Raw genomic sequence first — 26,632 nt, 5'->3', positions numbered from 1 at the left:
TATAGCAATCCCCACTTCATTCAGTGCCATGTCAGCCGAACTGCATGCAAAGAGACTTAAAGTAATAAGGTCTCCTGTGAATTCAACCTGTGAGAGAGAGAACATTTTGAGCTTCACAGTAAGCAGCACTGCAGAGGTAAATGCCTTGTGTGTGTTGAATGGCCAATTCACAATGAGGAGTTTTGGTCAATCTCCTGAATGAATGAATGAATGAATGAATACTGAATTATAGGCACATTTTGTAATTTAAAGTTGGAATTAAACGGAAGTTGTGATAGTCTTTTATTCCGTATTGTGACCTACTGTATTTCAGAGAAAGTAATGGCTTCACGAACAAGAACAAAAATGTAGGACGGGACTTGATTTTGTCCACCGGGAATTGATTGGATCGTTATGGTTTGCAATTGCTGTGATCTCATATGAGTGATAGGTTGTCCTGCCACTAAGCACATCATCAGAGAAGAGAAGGGATGTCGCTACAAGAGGAAGGGGAAGTTATTTTGACTAAAGATTACAAGGGCATAAATACTGCAATTTTCATAAAAATAAGACTTGACGATTTTGATGGTGACTTTAAAATAAAAAAATCTGGATTTTTTTTTTTTATGTGGTCTCAGACGTTGGGTCCCCACTGTTTGTCCCTATCAGGAGAACAAAGATTTAGTGCGGGGGCCAGAGGGATTGATGTGGACTGATTGTACAGACCATTATGTCTGTCGTTCTTTCTTTCCCTCTCACTTTTAGCCCCCTCGCTCTTCCTCCATGCCCTGTCATTACTTGCAGAGCAAGAAATGTCACAGTGGGGCACTGATGTCAGAGTGGTACAGTCCCCTCCTGAGCGTTAAATTAAGCATTCACACCGAAGAGAGACAGAGAATGACCCTTTTAGTTCTACTGTTGACGTGATACAAGACCACCCAGTCCCATCTGCAGATCTGTTTTTCTGTTTCGTCCCACTCTTCTGAACCTAAATCTTCTATAATAGAAGTGAAAGGACCACTTAAATGACCTTCAAAACTGAGATTATCAACTCTTAAAGGGTTAGTTCACCCAAAAATGACATTTCGGTCATGAAGTACTCACCGCCATGTCGTTCCAAACCCGTAAGACCTTCGTTCATCTTCAGAACCTAAATTAAGATATTTTTGATGAAATCCGAGAGGTTCCTGAACCACACATAGGCAGCAACGTCATTGCACCTTTCAAGGCCCAGAAAGGTAGTAAAGACATCATTAAAATAGTCCAATAGTACTATTAGTCCAATGGTTCAACCTTAATGTTAGAAAGTGAAAAGAAAACTTTTTGTGTGCAAAAATGAAACAAAAATAATGACTTTAGTCAACAATTTATTCTCTTCCCTCTTAGTCTCCTATGCTGTTGGCGTAGTAAACAGTGCAGCTCTTCCATGTTTATGTCCGAACGCCGGTTCAGTATTGGCCGGCTCCTGCATCAGCATCACACGCATGGTGCTCACGTGAACAGCGTCGGCCAATACTGAGCCGGCGTTCTGACATAGAACCCTGGAAGCGCTGCACTGCGTTTACTATGTAAACAACGTAGGAAACTAACAGGGAAGAGAAGAAATTGTTGAATAAATTCATTGTTTTTGTTTCGTTTTTGCACACAATATGTATTTTCGTCGCTTCATAACATTAAAAGTAGCTGACCGATATATCGCATGCGATTGTCATGCGCATTTCGTAAGTAAAGCCGGTTCCCTGATTACCGCTAAATCGGCATCACCTGCTTTCAAATGGAGCGGCATTTAATAGACAGAGCCATAGATCACTGACAATCCACGCAATATCGCGTTCATATCGCAGATGAATCGCCTTCGATAATGAACGCGATATTGCGTGGCTTGTCAGTGAACTACGGCTCTGTCTATTAAATGCCGCTCCATTTGAAAACAGGTGATGGTGATTTAGCGGTAATCAGGGAACCGGCTTTACTGACGAAATGCGCATGACAATCGCATGCGATATATCGCCCAGCCCTAATTGAAAGGATAGTTCACCAATGAAAATTACCCCATGATTTACTCACTTTCAAGCCATCCTAGGTGTATATGACTATCTTCTTTCATACGAATACGATGGGAGTTATATTAAATAATGTCCTGGCTCTCCAAAGCTTTATAATGGCAGTGAAAAGAGGATGAGATTTTGAAGCCCAAAAATGTGCATCCATTCATCATAAAAGATATCCACACGGCTCCGGGGGGGTTAATAAAGGCCTTCTGAAGCGAATTACATCATTTGTATAAGAAAAATATCTATATTTAAAACTTTAAAAACGAAAACAACTAGCTTCCAGCAGACGGCCGTACGCACGTCGACTTACGCCAAAAGAGTAACCCCTGATGCGATGTAGGAGGAACGTAAGCTTTGACGCCTCTCTTTGTTCAAACAAATAGGGCTGGGCAACAAACTCAAGCTCCTCTTCTCTTATATCGAAATCCTCCGACATTTCTCTTTAAAAATTCTCATTTTAGACTTCTAATTCGTGACCGGTATTTTGTTTTGCTCTGTGCTTCCGTGAATGGTCAACGCGTCATGTGTCAGGCCAGAGTTCACTCTTTCGCCGTAAATCGATGCATACAGATGTCTGGCGGAAGCTAGTTATTTAAAGTTTTAAATATGGATATTTTTCTTACACAAACACGTTGCTTTGCTTCAGAAGGCCTTTATTAACCCCCTGGAGCTGTGTGGTTATCTTTTATGAAGGATGGTTTCACTTTTTTGGGCTTAAAAATCTCATCCTCTATTTACTGCCATTATAAAGCTAGGAAGCGCCATGACATTATTTAAAATAACTCAGACTGTATTTGTCTGAAAGTAGAAAGTCTGACTTGAGGGTGAGTAAATCATGGAGTAGTTTTCATTTTGGGTGAACTAACCCTTTAAGGTTGAACCACTGTAGTCATATGAACTATTTTTTTTAAAATGTCTTTACTACCTTTCTGCACCTTGAAAGGTGCAATGGCGTTGCTGCCTATGTGTGGTTCAGAAACCTCTCAGATTTCATCAGAAATTTCTTAATTTGTGTTCTGAAGATGAACGAAGGTCTTACAGGTTTGGAAAGACATGAGGGTGAGAAATTAATGAAAGAAATTTCATTTTTGGGTAAACTAACCCTTTAATTTGAATTCTATTTGAATTGGTATCACTATTAAGTTTAGTTATTTTGAAAAAATCCCTAACCCTAAGATACAGAACATATGTTTGCAAATCAGAAAGCAGAGGAAGAAGAAAAGTGGCAGATTCTCAAATCTATCAGTTCCTCCTCTTCTCAGTTTCAGGTGACAACTGCAAATGCATAGGAAAGACCAATCGTTGGCCCTCTTTCCGACATGTGACAAAGACACCATACGCAAAGTATTTTTGCCCTTTGTGAATGAGAGATAATTTTTGCACCTGTTCGCCACAGGACTTGCGGGGGAGGAAGGCACAGACGGAGAGGGAGAAAAAACATAGGGAGCAGAGAACAGAGAAAGAGAGTGAGAGATAATATGAGATGAGAAGCAGGCATGGCAACAGGTTACGAGGGAAAAGCAAAAGGTGCCGATATCTTAATGGTTCAGTAAATTGGCTGTTTGCTACACATCAGCCCACAGACAGACACTCAGCACCACAGGGCCTCCCAGAAAACACAGCAGAGCAACAGAGAATTCTCCTAATTATGAGCTGATTGCACTGACAGCAATCCGTGTTCTGATTACAGCTGGAATAAATTATACAAGCCTCTATTCATGGTTAAAGGGCTTGGGCTATTTCTGGCTTCATTCCTTCATTCCCCACCGCAGATAAAGCCTGTTTGACTGTGTTTGGCAAAGGGTTAGTTCAACCAAAAATGAAATTTCTGTCATTAATTACTCACCCTCATTTTCTTCCAAAGCCACAAGACCTTTGTTCATCTTCGGAACACAAATGAAGATATTTTGACGAAATCTAAGAGCTTTCTGATCCCCAGACAGTAACACAATTACAATTTTCAAGGCTCGGAAAGGTAGTAAAGACATTTTTAAAATAGTCCATGTGACTACAGTGGTTCAACCTTAATTTTATGAAGCGACAAGAATAGTTTTTGTGCGCAAATTTAACATTTTTGAAATTTCATTTTTGGTAGAATTAACCCTTTAATGGCTGATGTGGTGATGGCCACATGTTGTATTGCTGTTTTTATATTGATCTCATTTTGAGTCACAAATGTAAACAGTCCTTTCCTTTGACAGTTTGACAAATGAAACTTAATAGTTAATAAAAAATTGTTATAATTGTCAAATGCCCAAGATAAAAAAAAAGTGCTTGAATTATTAAATTAACATGAAATTTTGACAAATGATGAGCATTATATTGAAGACGACATTCGAGAAGCCCTACATCTGTGGTTCTCTGGGGTTTTTTTACTTCAAGGCCCCCCATTGTCAAAGGCAATATTTAAAGAAAAAAAAAATATTATATAAACATAGCAATCATAATTCTGTTCACAGCTGAAGTGTGAGCTTTTTGATGGTGAAATATTTTGTCCTAGATTAATACGCCAAGACCTTCACATGTTGTACAAAAGTTACATTCAGTCATACCTCAGCTGTGAATTTTGAAAATGTCATTGTATAAGCAAGGATGTAAGATTATGTGCCCAGCGAATCAGGTAACCACTGTAGTCCTTATGTTGCAATTCAGATTAATTCAAATTAATTGAAAACTGCTATTCAAAATTCCAGAGGGAACCAAAGAATTAACCTTTCAGGTTGTTCTACAAACTGATGGCATGTACAGGAAAGCTGTTGAACAACAATATTTTTGCCCTTAGTCAAACAGGAATTATTAAATCTTGATAAAAGTCACTTAAATGGTCTCAGAGTGCACTCTGGTGGTTTGTGTTTTGGCCTAGTGTATAATAAGCAAAGCACAATCTGTTTTCCCACATAGTTCACTGCATTAGTCTTTTTAACTCTGGGAAGGCAAAAACAAACTGTGACTGTCTCTTGGTCTATCTTTGCCATGTAAGTGAGTGAAGCGTCCATGATTCCTCCCTCAGTGGCTTCAACTCATGAGCTCTTCACTGGTCTGACAATTACCATGAATTATCTTCACTTACAGACAATCAATTAAGAGAATTATTGAACTCCTCTGAAACCTTATCGGTTCTCCCCAGCAGGGCAGCTCAGTGAAGATAGATTGCAGATTGTGAAACCTCTAAAGACTGACTCTTTATCACTGCGTACTACCGCATGGACCTGCAGTCACTCTGCCACAATGGTTAAGGATAGGAGCCTTTAAACTAAAGCTTTATGCAATAAACTAAAGTGGACTTCAGGTCCGCTGCCAACAACAAAAGATGCCAAGCTGGTGAATTGAAATTATATGTATTATACAATTTCCCTAGTGATAAAAGGGCATTTTAATACAGTAGCTTGCATTAACTGTATTAGACGCAGACAATTAAAAAAAAAAAAAATTGTTGCTGGTTGTTTGTTTCTTGGAATAATCTGACACTTAGTTAAACACAAGCAAAATCACAATGTTGTCATTACAATCGCGTGCACCATCAGTCTTTCACACAGCATCTCAAAAAATGATCATTTTCTGCCATCTAGTGACACACATAAATCAAACGGACGAGGTGAATCATTTGTGATACCATATTGCCCTCTTATGGATGTTCTTACACTTAACAACAGACATTTTAGTCTTGTCTCATCACCAAAAGGATCATCACAACATTTTAACGAAAAGAAAACCAAAATTACTCACCAAATTTAAGCTTTTTATAGATAAAACGACGTATACACATCCAATCGCGACTTTGTCCTTCTCTTCACACAGGTCCCACAACGATCAAGACTCATTAAGGCTTAATAGGAAACAGGTGTAAGCGGTTTTTTCCCCCCCGAGAACTTTTATTTTGCATTAGTTTTCATTTTAAACGTCTCATAGAAAATGAGGATACACACACACACACACACAAAAAAAAAAAAAAAAAAAAAAAAAATATATATATATATATATATATATAAATTGTGACAAAAATTGTAGTTAATGTAATCTAAATTACTAATTTTGTAATGTATTCTGACTACTTTTTGATTACTTGTAGATTATTTGTGACCTAACTCGTTTATCACATTGATTTGATAATCTTGAACCATATTGATATAAAAATACAAAGAGAAAAAAATATATAGGCTATATACTCCATTCTTTGTTATTAACAACATGAAGTGCATTAAATATTACATTATGTCAGGGTTTCCCAGACTGGGGTTTGTGATGATTATATTAAAATAAAAACAAATAAACAAAATAAAAAAATCAACATTTACTAAAAATTAAATATTTGTTTAACTGCATGTCATTTGACCTTTAACCAAACTTCATTTTATTGTTTATTATTATTATCGAATAATATTTTATTATTGACCTAACTTATTAACTTAAAATTGAATGGCTTATACTTGATAGGGTAAATAGGTTGAGCTGACAAAACAGTTGGGGAATCCCTGCAATGAATGTAAATATGAAATTATGTGAATTTATACTTTTTAATTTAATTTGTACATTTGTATTACATTTAATACATGGTTCAGTGACTCACTGAGTGATAATTCAAAAAATAAATTAATCATGAGCTGATTAGATGTGCAATGTTGAGAAAACACTTCTTAAACGTTAAATGATTTGTGTAAATCCAGTGATCGAATGCTGTGTGGCTCTCAGTTTCCAGACATGACTTCTGAACCTTCTGAATGTATAAGCAGTAGACTTTTATATAAAGGAACATTTAAAATATAACAAAGTAGAAGTATCAATGAATTTACTGCCATTGCGAGAATGACATGATCATGTAATCAATAGAAAAGTAACTGTAGTCTGATAACAAGTATTACTAACATACTACTAACATATAACAATACTAACATATCCTTTGGGGTAAATACTGAAAGCAGTCAGTCTTACAGACTCTATATATATATATATATATATATATATATATATATATATATATATATATATATATATATATAGTCAATCCAAAAATTATTCAGACATTTTTGATATTTTTTATATATTAATGTTAGTTAAATATAAATATAAATTAAATGTAGTTCATTAATGTAAGTGAGGATAGCAAAATAAAGTAAACTGTGACATATTATACCCAAAATTTCTTCATACAGTGGACTATAAGTCAAATTGATAAAAAAAAAAAATTTGGACCAAAAATTATTCAGACACTTTGACCTGACCATGATTTGCTTAAGTATTATCTGACATAATTAAGATTGTTTTTTCTGACACAGTTTAACTCTGAGATCTTGTCATATTTTATTACCATTTTTTTAAACTATAGTGAATAAACACATCTGCCTTTGCATGCACATGACCTTTAATGACATCCCATTCTTAATCCGTAGGGTTTAATATGGAGTTGGCCCACCCATTGCAGCTATAACAGCCTCAACTCTTCTGGGAAGGCTTTCCACAAGGTTTAGGAGTGTGTTTATGGGAATTTTTGACCATTCTACTAGAAGCGCATTTGTGAGGTCAGGCAGTGATGTTGGCGAGAAGGCCTGGCTCACAGTCTCCGCTCTAATTCATCCCAAAGGTGTTCTGTCGGGTTGAGGTCAGGACTCTGTGCAGGCCAGTCAAGTTCCTCCACACCAAACTCGCTCATCCATGTCTTTATGGACCTTGCTTTGTGCGCTGGTGCACAGTCATGTTGGAACAGGAAGGGGCCATCCCCAAACTGTTCCCACAAAGTTGGGAGCATGAAATTGTCCAAAAGGTCTTGGTATGCTGAAGCATTAAGAGTTCCTTTCACTGGAACTAAGGGGCCGAGCCCAACCCCTGAAAAACAACCCCACACCATAATCCCCCTCCACCAAACTTTACACTTGGCACAATGCAGTCAGGCAAGTACCGTTCTCCTGGCAATCGCCAAACCCAGACTCCATCGGATTGCCAGACAGAGAAGCATGATTCGTCACTCCAGAGAACACGTCTCCACAGAGTCCACTGGTGGCGTGCTTTACACCACTGCATCCGACGCTTTGCATTGCACTTGGTGATGTAAGGCTTGGATGCAGCAGCTCAGTCATGGAAACCCATTCCATGAAGCTTCTATACACTGTTCTTGAGCTAATCTGAAGGCCACATGAAGTTTGGAGGTCTGTAGCTATTGACTCTGCAGAAAGTTGGCGACTTCTGCGTACTGTGCGCCTCAGCATGCACTGACCCCGCTCTGTGATTTTACGTGGCCTACCACTTTGTGGCTGAGTTGCTGTTGTTCCCAATTGCTTCCACTTTGTTATGATACCACTAACAGTTGACCATGGAATATTTAGTAGTGAGGAAATTTCATGAATGGACTTATTGCACAGGTGGAAAACTATTACGGTACCACGCTTGAATTCACTGAGCTCCTGAGAGCGACCCATTCTTTCACAAATGTTTGTAGAAGCAGTCTGCATGCCTAGGTGCTTGATTTTATACACCTGTGGCCATGGAAGTGATTGGAACACCTGAATTCAATGATTTGGAGGGGTGTCCCAATACTTTTGGCAATATAGTGCACATATATATATATATATATATATATATATATATATATATATATATATATATATATATATACACACACACACATATATATATATATACATTAATTATTTTGAATAAATTGGTAATTTGCCAAAATAATTTAAAATTATTGATGTTTATTGATTTCTATTTTTTTTTTCCTCTGTTGTACCATATTTTAATGAACTGTGCACATGAACAATATTTTTTTCACAGTTTCATATTAACAAAGAATAAATGTGTCAGACTCATAAAAATGTCTATTTCCCATACACTTCTTTTAGAGTGTAGTGTGTACTTTCTCTGTGCTGCACCATCATGTAGTCCAGGCTCTAGTATGTAGAACGAGAGGGAGGGGCGGGGTTTGTTCTGTGCACTTCGCTCGGGCACGCGCATCAGCCGCTGAGCCCAGGACGCGCGCACTCTGCTGCTCGTTCTTTGTCCTCCATTGCAGCTGGTGTTCGCAGCTCCGCCGCACAGCGCAGGCCCGAAGTAGCGCAGCCGCTCTGAGGTTAGTGCCCTACCGCGCAATCTCCAGCCATTTCAGCCCCGGCGCAGCCGCACCAAACAACCCGGCAGCGTTTGCCTTTCACACACTCAGATGCAGATCGCGACGATGCGAAACAGAACTTGGGACGATATCGAGCGCATTTGTCAGGATGGCAATTATTATTTACCCCGCTCAAATTTGGGGCAAAAAATAATCATGGCGCTGTCGCAGGCCTTTGGCCTACTGAATTTAGATCTGCAATCGTAATCGCTCTTGTTTTGTCCAGATGCTAAATGGGTTTTCAGTGCTTGATAGCTTGTGTTTATATGCTCTTGATCGGATTTGAATGCATGTTTAATGTCATATTAGCACAGCAGTGTTATCGATCAGTCGAGTGTTTAAATCGCTTTATACGGAGTCGACAACGGTGCCCGGCTAAATTTGATCTAAAAGACTATTTCAGATGTTTTGAGGCTCATCTTAATTTTTACTATATTGTATGAAATAGCAGTTTAAACAGGCGTCTGTGTTTAATTTTCACTAAAACAACAGCCCGCTCTCTTCACACGTATTATTCACCTGTTTGAAAATAACCGCCATTTATGTGTTTGTTATTAACGCTGGATATCACAAGTCTATATCGAGTCAGTTATTTCAGATATTCAAACCTACCTTTCATAATGGCTATTAGTGGTTGTTGAAATGTCTGATATTTGTGTTTTTGGTGACTTGGTCCTATCAAATGTAGCGTTTTTCAGAGACAGTGTCAAGGCCGTTGAATTGAACAGAATGATGCTCTTGCTGCGCGAGCAGATGTGTGTTTATGTGGATCATTCGTAGCACCTACGTCATTCTTAGTTATTCAGACATACGTTTTTATTTTTATTTTTTTTAATCCAAAATTAAATCCATACTCCTTGCTGTGAAAGAAATGTCATTAGAGTCTTATTATTCAATAAAACTTAACTTAAAAATGTTTTCTTTCTGTGTCATTCAGTTTGTCATTGACAAAGCTCTGATTTCTTGCTGTAAATAACTCTTGAGGTATTTTTTTACATGATTGTACATTGCTAAATTGTAATATGTACAGCAAATGTATATATGCTGTTAATAATATTGAATACTTGCATATCCTTTTGGATAAATACTGAAAACAGTCAGTTTTACAGTCTCCAGCCAAAACAATATCACTGTTTAAAAAAAGAATATTATGAAAAAATTATATTGATTGTGTCATGATTAGTGCCCCCTACTGGAGTGATATTTAAAGCAATAAAAATAGATGCAGCGCTTTATAAAAATGGTTATTAGATAACTTAACTTAAGTGTGAAAAGAAAGAGGAGACCTACACATTAAGTGTAAACTACTTACTATAAATAGCTTATACATTTATATGTAGTGTTAATAGATGCTGTCAAAAAATGTTTTGGGGTGATTCAAGCCACTTTGACATTGAGATCACACTCAGTGGCCCAGTTTGTAAATGCATTATCATGCTGTTTCAATATAAAAGCACATATGCCAACACTATACTAATAGAATACCTTGTACGTCTGATTCACATTATGTACTAATAAAAAGTGATTTTGGTAGTTATAAGACATATATATATATATATATATATATATATATATATATATATATATATATATATATATTATTGAACACTTGGGTCCCCCTCAAAATGACACTCACACTGACCTTATCTCTTGATGTTAATAAACCAGTTACTTGTGGAGTCTGTGTATGCTAATATGTTGTTTATGTGTGTCTCAGTGTGTTTGAGAGAAACTGTATCGGGTGATGGAAGACCACACGGTGCATCAGACAGAGCACATGACCACTATCGAGGCCCATGCCGTCACTCAGCAGGTTGGGCAGGTGCATGTCGCCACTTACACAGAGCACGGCATGCTGAGCGCTGATGAGGATTCGCCTTCCTCGCCCGATGATGATGCTTATGATGACTCCGATATCCTCAACTCAACTGGAACAGATGAGGTCACCGCACATCTGGCTGCTGCAGGTAAGATTCCAGCACAGGGTTGTGTACTACTGACCCTAATGCAAATCTGACTAGTGGTTATCAGACTGAACACTAGATGGCGCACTTAAACCATAAATTGGCAGCCGTCTTATAGCTTAAAGGGACAGTTCACCCAAAATGAAAATTCTGTCATCATTTACTCACCCTCAAGTTGTTCTAAACCTGTATGAGTTTCTTTATTCTGCTGAACATAAAGGAAGATATTTTGAAGAATGTTGGTAACCAAACAGTTTCTGATCCCTATTGATTTCCAGAGTATTTTTCTTTCCATACTGTGGAAGTTAATGGGATCCGTCAACTGTTTAGTTACCCATATTCTTCAAAATATCTTATTTTATGTTCAACTGAAGAAAAAAAAACTTAAAAACAACTTAAGGGTGAGTAAATGATGACAGAATTTTCATTTTTGGTGAACTATCCCTTTAAGATTAAGCATGGCGCTAGCAATGTCAAACTCATTGCTTCAATTCCCAGTGAATACAAAAATGGTGTAAATCCTGAATGTTATATAATGTCTAAAAACAGCTAATTTTATGCCCCTAATTCTTTTTCAGGGCCTGTTGGCATGGCAGCAGCCGCCGCTGTAGCAACAGGGAAGAAACGTAAACGGCCGCACATCTTTGAATCAAACCCTTCAATCCGTAAAAGACAACAGACTCGCTTGCTCAGGTGAACTATATTCACAGTATGAATTGTAATTAAGTATCCATGGTTTTTACAACATAAAATAATATATCTTGATTTAAAACAATCAAAACAAAGTGGTATTTATTTTAGTATTATTTATATACTATTGCAGTATTAATATTTTATAATATTCATATTTTAAATTAGCTGTTATATTTATATTTTCAGTTTGTTTTATTTAAATTTAATTGATTTGGTTATGTGCTTTTTCATTTTATTATTATCTTTATTAAATATTTCTGTTTAGATTTAATTTATTTTTATTTTAGATTTAGTAATATTTCAGTTAGTTGCAAAGGAAAAATTTCTAATTAAGTTTTTTTAAGTGTAAGCTTTTCATGTCTTTAGTTTTGCAGTAACTAACATGAACTAACAACGAACAATATATTTTTGCTAGTGCTATCAATCAATAAATCACGATTAATCGCATCCAAAATAATAGTTTGTTTTTACGTAATATATATGTGTGTACTGTATATAATTATGTATATTTAAATACATTACACACACTTATATATTTAAGAAATATTTGTAAGTATGTATATATATATATATATATATATATATATATATATATATATATATATATATATATATATATATTATACACAGTATACATATTATGTAAAAACAAACTTATTTTGGATGCAATTAATCGTTTGACGGCACTAATTTTTACAGCATTTACAGACCTTTATGTTAGTTATTAAAAATGTTCATGTTATTTTACAATGCTAAAATCATCTAACCAATGTTAACAGATACAACTTTTAATCTTAAAAATGTATTAGTAAATGTTGATATTAACATTAACTGAGATGAATAAATGCTGTAGAAGTATTGTTCATTGTTAGTTCATGTTTACTAATGTAGTTAACTAATGTTAAGTAATGAAACATTATTGTAAAGTGTTACCATGATTTTTAAGAATTTTAGTTAACTATAACAACACTGACTCTTACTGTCTGCAGGAAGTTGAGAGCGACTCTAGACGAGTACACGACACGGGTTGGCCAGCAGGCTATTGTGTTGTGCATCTCTCCCTCTAAACCGAACCCTGTGTTTAGAGTATTTGGAGCAGCACCATTAGAGAATGTGGTGAGTATTTTTATTGTGCATTTCCTCTTCATAGCATTTGCACTGTTTCTGATTTGATCCTAGTTTTGGTATGTCTTTTGATCAGGTGAGGAAATACAAAAGCATGATTCTGGAGGATCTGGAGAACGCTCTGGCTGAACATGCGCCCCCTGGTGGCGGGGAGCTCAGCTCTGAACTTCCTCCACTGACTATTGACGGCATACCAGTGTCTGTGGACAAGATGACGCAGGTGGGCACCAGGTGGCACTATGAGCCAGGAATTTTCTGCTTTGCCATTCAAATGAGCTTTTTCTAGGCTCGGGGGGGAGCAGTTAAACTAGACTGAGAAGTCGTCTCACTTCATCCGGCTTTAGCACAGGTTACTTTTGGCCTCATGTAGGACCACATAACCAGTTCATTTACCAGCTAGCCCATTATGCACTACCCCACATGCTGTCTGCTGATAGCTGATGTCCCTCAGGACAGACACACCTTGCTTGGTTTGTGGCAGTTGGAGGCAGGTCTGTGCAGGGATCATCAGGTGAGGCTTGTACGCGCGAGTAATTATCCGGCACATCGTGGCCGAGCACAGAGGTTTCTGATTGGCTCCCAAGTGGATTTAGAGCAGAGCAGGGGGAGGGAATGGGCAGCTGATCGGTGTGTTTGGGGCGTGAGATTCCTCTTAATTCCTTCGCCATGTAATTAGACCATCTGCACAAACACAAGGAAGAGCCTACAACTCATGATGCCGCTGTGGACAATCTGTTACATGACTTGAACACTGGCCTTAACATCAGTATTTATTAGCTGTTATCATGATTTATTTTTGTATGAGATTTTTTTCATTGAGTTTTATTGGCAATTTTTTTATTTATTTATTTATTTAAAATAATATAACATGAAGCATATTTTCTTTGAACTTTTTAATTGAAGTTGACATTTTAGATTCTGTATTTGTGTTACAAATATAGAATCTAATATAATATATAATTATATATATATTATATTATTATATATTATGTATTAGTGTTATATATATATATATATATATATATATATATTTGTTAATTTGAACTATTTAATTGGGTTTATTATTTTTAGATGTATGTTGTGTGTATATCTATATGTCTATATAGATATAAACACATAAATAATACATAGTTCAAATAAAATAATATATGCTTCATAATAATAATAGTACAACATGACTTTAGATAGATATATATAGATAGATATACACACATAACATCTAAAAAAAAAAATAAGCCCAATTAGTTCAAATAAAGTAATATATGCTTCATATATGCATCTGTATAGATAGATATACACACATAACATATACCTAATAAATATATACACATACATAATGAGTGTACATTTTTCAAGGTATGCTTAAATATTTTACATTAGTCTTTGTGTGTACAGTTTGAAATACTATTTTTAAAAATCCTTATCCAGCAATCACGACTGGAAGAATCATTGAAATTCATTGGTCAAAAACATGTAGTGAGTTTTATATTTCAATGAATTAGTTGTATCAGAACCTTTTTTTTCCCCCTTGAAATCCTTCTTCACTAACATTTCGCCATGTCGTCTGTCAGCGTCCAGTGTAAGGCTTACAGGAAGTGTTTGTGACAGTGAGAGAGCGAGAGGGAGGGAGAAGCTCTTTTGGGAACTGATTTATTCCTCTCAAGCCAAATTTAGCCTGTGATGTCGAGGTGAACAGACGTTGCTACAGAGTGCTGTGCAGTACAATCCCTAGCCTGCCTACGGAATTACCAAGGGCACTGAGGGCATTGGGATAAACTCCACCCTCACCCCCAGGACAGAGCTGTCGCTGGGCTAATGGACTCCTACATACAACTCAATGTTGTTTTAAAAAGCACAACTTAGTCAATGGACACTTGAAAAAGGCCCTTGATTGTCATGTTAATATCTTAACAATTCCTTACACTTTTTTTAGATTATGACTTTAAGACTTTAACTTACATTTCAAATCTACGATACGATAAAGCCATTTCTTCAAGTCATTTAAAGCAAGTCGTTTAAAAAAGTCATGCGAACAAATGATACTTCGGCGGCTGTTGCTGACTATTTAAATCTAGCGGGTTTGGTGTCTCATGTCGCAAATCCAATGATGCTGGTAGTGACAATTCTCTCTGACCAATCAGTGATCTGCAGTGTTTACACATCATATTTTAGTATCTGTACTCTTTAGTATCGGTTGACTCCTTGATGAATAGAAAGTTCGAAAGAACAGCATTTATTTGAAATCGAAATCTTTTGTAACATTTCTTTCAAAAAAATCTTACTAACCCCAAACTTTTGAATGGTAGAGTACCAACCTTAAAAGTGTTTATTTATTTGTTGTCTACATAAGCTATAGTGCAGTGGTGTATGTTCCATCTTCTCGATCTCCTGCAGTCAGTATGCAGAGGAGCCTCGCCCATAGATTAATCTTTAAATAGAAACCTAATAGTCTACTTTTAGCTTTTCGCAAGCTATATGTGTGGGCAGACTGTCTGCACTCAGTTGCAGAAGGAAGGGGAAAAATCAATGGCTTGCTGTTTCCAAAGTGTTTTTACACAGATTTTATTTTTCCAGAGGCCATCGTGCGCTCTGCCACTCCCAGTATAAAATCTCCCACAGTGATTGTGCTCTTTGTTGCTTTTTCAGGCCCAGCTTCGAGCATTTATTCCAGAAATGCTAAAGTATTCCACAGGCCGTGGGAAGCCTGGCTGGGGGAAAGAGAGCTGCAAGCCCATCTGGTGGCCGGAGGACATTCCTTGGGCCAACGTACGCAGTGACGTCCGAACAGAGGAGCAGAAACAGAGGGTAGTGTTGGGTACTCAAAATAGGACTGGGGCATACAAAAAATAGCTCTACAGTATACTTGTTTTGATCAACAATATATTGTTTCTAAAAGTGCAAAAGTGTTCATATATATATATATATATATATATATATATATATATATATATATATATATATATATATATATATATACAGTACAGTCCAAAAGTTTGGAACCACTAAGATTTTTTATGTTTTTAAAAGAAGTTTTGTCTGCTCACCAAGGCTACATTTATTTAATTAAAAATACAGTAAAAAACAGTAATATTGAGAAATATTATTGCAATTTAAAATACTGTTTTCTATTTGAATATATTTGACAAAGTAATTTATTCCTGTGATGCAAAGCTGAATTTTCAGCATCGTTACTCCAGTCTTCAGTGTCACATGATCCTTCAGAAATCATTCTAATATGCTGATCTGCTGCTCAAGAAACATTTAATGTGTACAATTGTACAAAATATTTGTGTACAATATTTTTTTTCAGGATTATTTGATGAATAGAAAGTTCAAAAGAACAGTGTTTATCTGAAATCTAATCCTTTGTAACATTATAAATGTCTTTACTGCCACTTTTGATTGATTTAATGCATCCTTGCTGAATAAAAGTATTCATTTCTTTAATTTCTTTTCAAAAAAAAAAAAAAAAAAAATTCTTACTGACCCCAAACTTTTGAACGGTAGTGTATAATGCTACAGAAGCTTTTTATTTCAGATAAATGCTGTTCTTTTGAACTTTCTATTCATCAAGGAATCCTGAAAAAAAAAAGTACACGGCTGTTTTCAACATTGAAAATAATCATAAATGTTTCTTGAGCAGCAGATCAGCATATTAGAATGATTTCTGAAGGATCATGTGACACTGAAGACTGGAGTAATGATGCTGAAAATTCAGCTTTGCCATCACAGGAATAAATTACTTTGTCAAATATATTCAAATAGAAAACAGTTATTTTAAATTGTAATAATATTTCACAATATTACTGTTTTTTACTGTATTTTTAATTAAATAAATGTAGCCTTGGTGAGCAGATGAAACTTCTTTTAAAACATTAAAAATCTTAGTGGTTCCAAACTTTTGGACTGTACTGTATAGAGAGAGTTAGTCTAAAATAAAAGTTTGTTTACATAATGTGTGTGTATTATGTATAAATAAATACACACACACACATATAAATAGTAACAATACATCATAATAAAGCAGCTATATATTTACTCACATGATTTTACTAAAACATTTAATTGTATGAAAAATGCTACGAGTGATGATGAATTGTTGAATCAGCCACACCATAGTTTTGTCAGCTTTCCTCAAATTGACATCTGAATTGAAGCATATGAGCTAAAGCTTGCATCATCTTGATTTATCGAGGGCTTTTTTCCGTTGGAAATAGGTGTCATGGACACAAGCCCTGAGGACTATCGTTAAAAACTGCTATAAGCAGCATGGGAGAGAGGACCTGCTCTACGCCTTTGAGGACCAGGTCACCACACAGCAAGTTGCCACAACAGCCACACACAGCATTGCGCACCTAGTGCCGTCACAGACCGTAGTGCAGACGATCAGTAATCCTGATGGAACCGTCTCGCTCATACAGGTGAGCTCAGGTCCCAGTTGTGGGAACAACTACACAGTTGTTTTTGACTACAGTATATACAAGATCCACTGGATGACTTCATTTAGAATAGGGGGAGATAAAAAAAAGTTAACATGACTTAAAATATTTAACAATTAATGCCTTAATAAAACATGTAATTGGTCTGATTGTGTATAATCGTGTGCGTGTGTATATATATAATGTATGTATATGTGTGTTAGTGTATATTAAACGGATCAAAAGTGACAAGAAAGACTGATGATAATAATAAATGTTTCTTGAGCAGCAAATCAGCATATTAGAATGATTTCTGAAGGATCATGTGACACTGAAGACTGCAGTAACGATGCTGAAAATGTAGCTTTGACATCACAGGAATTAATTTACATTTTAAAATGTGCTAAAATATACAACACTTATTTTAATTTGTTATAATAATTCACAATATTACTGTTATTACTGTATTTATCAAATAAATGTGGCCTTGGTGAGCATAAGAGACTTTTTTTTAAAACATTAAAAAGTCCCCAGTTTTAAAATTGTAATTTTTGTTTTACTAATAATAAGATTTATAGTTTTAAAAATGTATTAAATAAAAAAAAAAAGTACAAATTTTCACCAGTGGTCACATTACAGTATCCTAATGTCCAAATTTGAACTAATCAAAAGGTTGGCACTGGAGCCACGGTAGCAACACTGGCAGATGCGTCAGAATTGCCAGGCACGGTGACGGTCGCCCAGGTGAATTACTCCACAGTGACAGATGGAGAGGTAATGTCAGCACTCAATTTCTTACCTGAGTATTCCATGAGTTTGCATCTTGTGCATGTTCTGTCCTGTCCTTACATACATACTAGGCTTTTAGGTCATATCTCACGCTTCACACTTGTTATTTTAATTTTGTCTCTAAGGTGGAGCAGAATTGGGCCACACTACAGGGAGGTGAGATGACTATCCAGACCACGCAAGCGTCGGAGGCCACGCAGGCTGTGGCTTCCTTAGCCGAAGCTGCTGTTGCTGCATCACAAGAGATGCAACAGGGGGCAACTGTTACCATGGCACTCAACAGGTACTCATGGGAAGTAGAGGTGAAGTTGGGGTCGGGGATAGAGAGAAAGGAAATACTGAACCGCAGCGGCATCTAGGTGCAGGTTTAAGTCCCCAGGGTCTTGTTAACAGGCCTCACCTGAGCCTCTCTCCTGTTTATCACAAGCAAGTAGCAGAAGCGGCAGACCAGAAATACAGCACAGCGGGAACAATTGGTTCATACTCCATTCCCACAACAATTAGGCTGAGGCGGCATTGTTTTCTGCTCAACAGTCTTCATTAAAGAAGTAAATCCACCATCAATCTGCTTAGCAGAGTCAGGACATCTACAAATGGGAGCAAAAAAAGTTTTCTTTTTGTCTACTAAAGCCCCATAGCACTGTAAATAGCCTTCTTTTTTGTCATTATCTCAAAGGGAATCGGGATAGACAGTCTTTAGACTCTTATTTGGTTTGGAAACGCATTTCTGCCATATAAGAAAATAAAATCATGCTTTGTTTGAATTTAAATTATTAAATAAAAACTCATAGGTATAAGTGGAAATTATCATGTGCTAAGTCATAATTAAAGTAGAAATTATGAGATTAAAATGTCTTATGACAAAAATTTGACAATTTTAATGTTTTGTCAATTTACTTTATCTGTGTCAATTTTGAATGTCTCATAATTTTGACTTAAGTTGAAATTATGACTGTTGTAATTCACTTGTCAATTTCATCTTTTAATGCAATTTTCAAATGTTATAATTAATTATGACTTAGACTTAGGCTGTCATAATTTTTATATAATTATGACTTAGTGTGTCAATTTTAACTTATGTCATTTTTACTTTCATCTCAAATTATGAGACAAAAACTGAAATTATGACATAACTTAGATAAAACGTCTTATGATGAAAATGTGACATTTTGCCTCAATTGACTTTTTATCTCATAATTATGACTTGGTGTCAATTTTGACTTTTTGTCATAATTTGGACTTTTATCGGTAACGCTTTACGACATTGGTTTTCAACCTGTGGCCCGCGACCCCCCCAGTGGGTCGTGACGATATTGCAGGGGCCACCATTTGCTATTAATAAAAATAAGAATTTTATATATGTAAAAATGTCTGATTAAATCTAATAATTCAATTTAGAATGATATAATGAAAAAATATACATTGTTACTGTGTATGCACCATTTAAGCTCGCTGATTGGTTGTGTTAAGAATAAACCACCAATTTATCTATCATATTTTTGCTGCATACAGTTACTGTAGGCTACCACAGATTTAAACATGGATAAATGGTTATCAACAGGGTCGCTGAAAAGGACAAATGCAGAAGTTTCTTCATCTACAAGTAAGGATAAATCTTCAGCAATGCATGACATTAAAAGACTAAAAATAAGGCTAAACAAAGAAAATACAGTAGTTACTACCTAGTGCTAGTCTTCACATATGTAGGAGCAGAGAACAAGCAGCTACCGCTCTGTGTTGCTAAAAAATTTTTAGGTTTGCATTACTTTTTTATTTTTTAGCCTTACACATTATTTTACCAGAATAAGCTTCACATCAAGCTTGATCTCCATTTGCAACTTTCTTCTCTTCAGCCCGACATACAGTGCTTAGTAAATGCTAAACAATACCAACTTTTGCATTAAGTGATTCACAAAGATTTTATTTTACAAGGTCTAATTGTTATGCCAGAGTCTCTTGGGGCTCGGTCAGGCCCAGTTCCACGAAAGGTGCTAAAGGGTGCTAAGCCCCCTCAAATAAAAGCAAGAGCATCCTCAGTTAAAGCTGTAATAGGATATTGTCGAAACAGATTTGGCAAACGTGTTTGTGCTCTGGAGAGCTTCAAATGTTTCTATTTACAATGTGCTTTTACAATGTTCAGCAGTGTAGCCAATCACATACATATCTGTTGATTTCTTGAACCCAGTGGCCAATCAGAGGTGTTTAAGTTAGTCAGAATCCACTCACCGCATGAAACCCCAGAGTTTTTGTTCAGTATTGAGTTATGCAAGCTCGCGAATCCTATCATTTTAACAAACAAAGTGTAGACACGATGTTAAGAGATTTATTGTGCAGTGTAGACAGCTTCATTGATTAACGGCCACATACACGTTGCAAATGCGGAATTCATTCTTGAAATTGCAATGATTGACATAGTGGCCACAGCAATGGATGGAGCAAAAATCTGATATGTGCATTAAGGCTAGAGCACCCAATTTGATTCTGGAACCAGGCCTGAGCTCGGTAACCCATTATCTGCATTTTCTGTTCTGATTTATGGCCGGTGGACCGGTGCATCTCTACTTATGTGTCAGAAATGGGTGTCTGTATTTTGGACATCTGTCACAAGTAAAGAGAAGAACTTGTATAGAACATTGTTTTTCATTTTCTGGCTCCTCTTGAGTGACTTCCTGCACTAGGGGGCAGTACACACCAATTCACATCAATACATCTCAAATCATGTTTAAATCCTTTATAGAGCATTGCATGTTTATGAAAGTGGGCTTATTGTGAAATTTTTTCCTTAATTTACGTCTGTGTGTTGCAGTGAAGCAGCAGCTCACGCAGTGGCGACGTTAGCGGAAGCGACTCTTCAGGGAGGAGGACAGATCGTGTTAGCAGGAGAAACGGCGGCTGCAGTAGGAGCTTTAACTGGAGTTTCGGATGGAAGTGGTACGAACCCCTGCTCTCTATCACAAGCAACCACACACTCTGTACCAGCCTGACACGCACAAATGCATAACAAACATATGATGAGACGTCCCTTTCGTCATCACTCATCTAGTATGTGAGGGAACGTATGGGTCTCATGTTAGGTGTGTTAGAGCGTGAGGAAGTCCGTGGAGGTCTATTGTAATCCCCGGGGTGTTTGTGGGACAGATGGTGACTCCAGCCTCTACACTTCTTGCTAATCCTTACTTTGCCTCAACCACTAAGCGCTCTGCATATGCACGGCACCCTCCAGTACTGCTGCTTACGATGCATTAGAAGCCATGTTACAGTCCAATAGCAGTGCTAATGTGTACTATAGGCATTCGCTACAGTGTAGTGAAGTGGCACATGATGCGTTTCCTCTTTTAGCTACGATAAGCTAGGTTAGAAAATTTACATAAATGTATGTATTTTTTTCTCTTCTGACCATAACATCCTCCAAGGCAAAGTGCCACTTGCAACCCATTTTCAAAGTGACATTTCTGTGGAAAATTGTTGCAGAGGAATAGCAAGTTGATATTGATTTAAGATTACATAGACAATCCACTTTTTAGGGATACACCAATATTAAAATATTTAAAAAATTGAATTTATGCAATACATAATGTACAGCATGAAAAATAGTTATTCATTTTTGAGATTTTCTAAAATTACATTGTCCACTCTTTCAGATGCAAATTGGTTGGAGTAAAATAAATTTTGCCGAAAATTAAATAATAGTAACTTTTTGCCTTAATGATTTTTGCATTCATATTAAACCAAATTATTATTAATTTGTAATATATTAATTAATAATTAATATATTAATATATATATAAATATATTTTAATATATTAAATTTTAAAATGCATTATTTGGATGGACATTCGGTTAGTGGCATATGATTTGTCGGCTATAAGAACATTAAGAATTTTAAATTTAAAGATTAAGATCACCCAATATAAGTCAATATATATTCAATAGATATGGTGCATCCTTAATTTATAATATACACTAATAAGTAATTCAATAACAATAAGACCAAGAACATCCATTAAGAAAGTAAATGGGGTCCATTTTGATTTGATGTTGATTTTAATGGGTAAAATGCTTCTGCTTCTGCTTCAAAGTTGGTCCAATCATACCTAGCCATTTCCCAGTGACCTATCGTACCTAGTGTCCTGGCTTACCCCATTGCCCCCATTGACCAAAGAGAAGCCGCCCCCTCCTAACCCCCTGAAGAACCCTCTTAAAGGGCTTTGATCCTCTCCATTATCAGTGCATAGTCTAATCACAGAGCCAGCTGTCAGCACCGGGAAGCCCAGTCTATAAAACTCACACACAATCTCGTATGACATTAAGAGAATAGACAGGAGCAAGGGCTGTATTTAAACATAAAAGCTGATTAGCAGGCATTAAAACTACGTTTAAAGACATGGCCGTCAGGCCTTTCCCCACTCTTGGTATAAATAATTGACCACTGCCATTTTATATATATAATATTCTATATAATTGAATGGTTTAGGTCTACAGGTTTATTATTAGTTCTACATACTGTATGCATTAAATGATTTAACTACTTTTTGGTCCCGCAGCCTAAAGGAGATTTTATACTCACTATCTCTTGATTGACCATCTGTTGATGTCTTTTTTTCCCCCCGCCATCTTGTAAATGAAGGAAAAGTGTTGCTTGATGAGAGGATGTCACTTTATATAACATTGTACACAAGTAACCTTTCTAGAGCAGGGCAGTACAGAGAATGCTAGTTTGTCCTATTTCCTACATACATAACCGAGCATGTTGACTGTTCATCTGAACCAGCAGTGAGTCCCAGAGAGCCGCCTCTGCCCAAAACGAGGTCCTCACCTTTAAGCTGCGCAATTAAACCTAATTTACGCTTCAGCACGGGGAGGTTTGGGAGAGCGTAGTCAACAACAGACACTTGACGGACAGCCAGCGTTTATTGACCTTATTCAATCAGTGAAATGGCAGCGCGGGTTCAGCTTTGAAGTGGCTGGTCTGAGGTAATCGTGACTGATTTACGTTTCCTGCTCCAATGCCCCTCTTTCGCTCCGTAAGCCTCGTAGAAATCCTCAATGTCAGAGTGATTGAGGGTTTGTAGGCTCTTCACTCAAAAAACAATGCTTCCAAACTCCCCGTCAATTATTGAGACACGATGTGATTAAGAGAAATCAGAGCATTTGGACTTGTATCCCATGTGGAGAAACTGATTTTCTGATGTTCTTTTTAAGTCTGAGTTTGTACTCCAATGTCATATTAAAAATATATGTGTATATGTATATAAAAACTATATATATATTGGCAACGGCTCTTTTAACCCTAAAAGATGTGTGAAGTGTGTAGCTTTTCATTTCTTAAACAACAATGTAGGAAGATTTTCACACATGAATTGGCATTTTGGAGTCTAGTCCTCAAATGTATTGAAAGTCTTTGGGATGTACTGGACTAGACTCTTACATTGTCAATACAAGATTTTGGAGGGAAAAAACAAAATGATGCACCTCTTGATGGAAATAAATGTTAGGATGTTATTTCTATTAAGAGGTGCAATATTTTGGTCAAGATCTTGACCATATATAATATATATAGCAAAGATATGCTATTTAGGTATTATTTATTATTAAGTATTTTATCATAATTATAATTTTAAGTAAAAGTTTTAGTTTTATATTGTACTATATTTGAATTTACACTAATGACAACTGAGTGGGATGCTTAATTGTCATTATTTGTCATTTTTGGTCACACTTTGTTTTACAGTGTCCTTGTTAGAGGTTACATTTAGTTACTATAGTAATAACTATGATTCATGCATAATTACATGCAACTAAACCAAACCCTCATCCTAGTTAATACATGTAGTTGATTATTATTAGTCAGTACTTTACACTTTAACTAGGACACCTTAAAATAGTATAACCTCACTGTTGTTATAAGCACTTTCCAATTTAAAGTGAAAATAACATTTTTATTTCTTCATTTATTTGAATTTACAGTCATTCAAATTGGGTGAAGAGCTTAATTATCATAGTCTCAATGTTTAATTAGCCTCATTAATGCATAATTTATTTATTTTATTAATTATTGATGAATGTTTTTTGACAAGTTTTGTTAAATTCACCCAAAGAATTCTGGGGCAGTAAGACAAAATCATTTTTCCATGTCTTAAGACATATTCAAGCTCAAAACTGATCTTCTTTTGTGTTAAGCTGCGATTAAAGGAAACATTTAGCTTGAGGAGATTGTGCCGGCATAAAAAGATAAAGTAACTGACGAGTTTGAAATATGAGCCTTTCTTTGAGACGCCGGGACAGAGTTGCGCATCGTGAGACTATTTTAAGCACACCTTTATCAGAATAAACAACGCACAAGTCCAGTGGCCTGCAGGTATGTTACCGTAAGACTTACTCAATGGGTTAACTAGTCACAGTTAGTTCTGACCTTCCGCTTTGCCCATATGAGCTCGCGACCCGGACAGATTGCCCACCTCCTGCCCCATGTGACTGCAGCAGTAATCCAGGCTTCTCCGCTCACAGCTGGGCGTGGAAACGGAGGTAGATTGAGAAAGAAAGAGGGGTTTACCTCGAGTCAGAGAGGGAAAGAGAGAGAGAAACGGAAGCTGGGAGTGGCCGCCTCAATTACTCCATTGTTCCGCATTGCAGTGTGATGCACTAGCCCTACCCTCAGCCCCCTTTCTAGGGCCGGCCCTGGCCACGTAGTGTTCAAACTCTAACATGGCCGCTGGATTGCGCACGCTCTGCGGCCTCATCCAAGCGCACTTCAAAAGTCCCCTCCCTCCAGCTGTCTCAAATGACAAGTTACGTGAATCCCAAACCTCTAGGCCGCTGCCTTCGCTGATGACATCACGGTTGTGCATCTTCAGCTAGATCTGTAAATAGCAACCCAAATGAGTTTATACCCACAGAAATAACGGGTTTTTGTGTCATCCCAGGTCTCGTCCAGATTCCAGTCAGCATGTATCAGACGGTCGTCACCAGTTTGGCCCAGGGAAATCGACCCGTTCAGGTCGCAATGGCTCCCGTAGCCACGCGCATCGACAACACGGTAACACTTGACGGACAGGCGGTGGAAGTGGTGACCCTAGAACAGTGACATACTCTACCCCTGCAGGTGTGTGGGACAGGAAGTTCAGCGCCTATGTGAAGTGGCTGCTGGAATATAGTGTAAAAATAATATTAGAGCCTGTTCACATACGTCTGCAGGGGTTGGACTGCTTTTTCCTGTTAATATTATTATTTTTTACATTGTACACAGTTCATAGTCTTATTTTTTTTTTTTTCCCTAGTGTTGTTAAATTTGTTAACGTTAGTTAATTTTTTTTTAGCTGATGTTTGATAAATGTACTGCAACTAAAGAAATGAATTCCCAACAAAATCAACCAAATTTTCAGCCTCCAAAAACTGGCATAATTTGTTCCTTTCTCCCCAGATTAGGTCATTCTTGATATGTTTTCTCCTCGGTTTTTATCAAGGTTTATGTATATATATATTGTGAACCATCTTGTGCCATATTTGAATCATTTCATTAATATATTGTGTAAATTGCATTACGATTTTAGTGTTAGATTCCATTGACTACTGAGATGACATGCATGTTTTTTTTTGTTTTTTGTTTTTTGTCAGACTGTGTAATGTAGAATTCTCTTTGTATGCATTTCACGTTAACTCCCAATGTAAAAAAAAAATTGTATGACCTTGAATGATTGTGTGGTATATTGAATGAGACCACCGTTTCCTGTCGGTACAGAATTGTTCTGAAATTTGAACACTTGACACTCAGTGCTATCTATAGACTTTCACTGAATTGTACTATTAATCGATAACTATAAATGTCGACGACTTACCAATGACAAGGCTGAAGATGTAGCACTCCATATCGTTCAATTTTTATATTTCAGATAATGAACAGACTCTACATATTCATGGTATATTAACATTTTGGAAACTGATCTTGTGAAACTGCTGGGGGAAATGTTTTATTTATTTTTTATTTATTTTTCTTTAATGTTTTTGGTTAGAAGTGCACTCATATCTTCAGATTAACACGCACAAACACACAAAAAAAAAAAAATCACACATTGAAAGATTAAAATATGATACAGGACATATTTTGAATTCTAATGTTGTTGCATATATTGCAAAGTGAAAGAACCATAAATTCATATCCCTTTCTTTATCTGTCAAGCTCTTGTTGTATTGTTTCTACAATGCAAATTTGTGTGGTTGTTTTGTTACTGTTTATCACCTCTTCAACCCATAACCCCCTCTGCCAAGTTTCCTGCTCCTGGTCGGTTTGAATTTTTATACATCTGTAAGACTTCACAAAAAAAGATCTTTTTATGTAAAATATAAGGTTGATGAAACCAAACTCTCCCGTGTTGCCGGTGAAAGAATGATGGTAACATTGACAGAGTTTGTCTTTCGCTTTTTATCCAGTCTTGGAAATAAAGTGGCCACTATTCAGAATTGTGCCTTTGAAAAATTATTACAGAAAAATAATCACAGGTGACATAAGGA

General features: G+C 36.5%; 1 protein-coding gene and 1 long non-coding RNA gene across 3 annotated transcripts in view; one reads left to right on the top strand and one right to left on the bottom strand.

The window, feature by feature from the left end:
• LOC125246472 overlaps nucleotides 1–5,892 on the bottom strand; it is a 91,825-nt gene extending 85,933 nt beyond the window's left edge. The window contains exon 1 of the long non-coding RNA XR_007179890.1: nucleotides 5,760–5,892. This is a non-coding gene — a long non-coding RNA (uncharacterized LOC125246472). The remainder of the gene's footprint in view (nucleotides 1–5,759) is intronic.
• Nucleotides 5,893–8,942: 3,050 nt separating this feature from the next.
• On the top strand, nucleotides 8,943–26,581 carry nrf1 (nuclear respiratory factor 1). Of its 2 annotated transcripts, XM_048155372.1 has the most exons (12): nucleotides 8,943–9,096; nucleotides 10,853–11,102; nucleotides 11,678–11,792; nucleotides 12,782–12,908; nucleotides 12,994–13,137; nucleotides 15,564–15,722; nucleotides 17,135–17,338; nucleotides 18,008–18,109; nucleotides 18,250–18,407; nucleotides 19,686–19,727; nucleotides 20,931–21,055; nucleotides 25,048–26,581. In XM_048155372.1, exons 2-12 carry the CDS (start codon nucleotides 10,880–10,882, stop codon nucleotides 25,206–25,208), a joined length of 1,560 nt encoding a protein of 519 aa, XP_048011329.1. In that variant the 5' UTR covers nucleotides 8,943–9,096; nucleotides 10,853–10,879; the 3' UTR covers nucleotides 25,209–26,581. The 2 variants fall into 2 exon arrangements, with proteins under 2 accessions (XP_048011329.1, XP_048011330.1); XM_048155373.1 differs by lacking the exon at nucleotides 19,686–19,727 and having other exon boundaries at nucleotides 8,944–9,096.
• Nucleotides 26,582–26,632: the final 51 nt, after the last annotated feature.

This window comes from Megalobrama amblycephala, linkage group LG14 (genome assembly GCF_018812025.1).
Source record: "Megalobrama amblycephala isolate DHTTF-2021 linkage group LG14, ASM1881202v1, whole genome shotgun sequence".
Classification (NCBI taxonomy): Eukaryota; Metazoa; Chordata; class Actinopteri; order Cypriniformes; family Xenocyprididae; genus Megalobrama; species Megalobrama amblycephala.
Note: the sequence above shows the minus strand (reverse complement) of the source record. Positions and strands in the feature narration are given on the sequence as shown.

Coding starts and splice junctions, on each gene's coding strand:
- nrf1 (XM_048155372.1), top strand. CDS start 10,880: ATGGAAGACCACACGGTGCATCAGACAGAGCACATGACCACTATCGAG. Junction 18,110..18,249: donor CCACAGTGACAGATGGAGAG/GTAATGTCAGCA, acceptor TTTGTCTCTAAG/GTGGAGCAGAATTGGGCCAC. Junction 18,408..19,685: donor GTTACCATGGCACTCAACAG/GTACTCATGGGA, acceptor GGTTATCAACAG/GGTCGCTGAAAAGGACAAAT.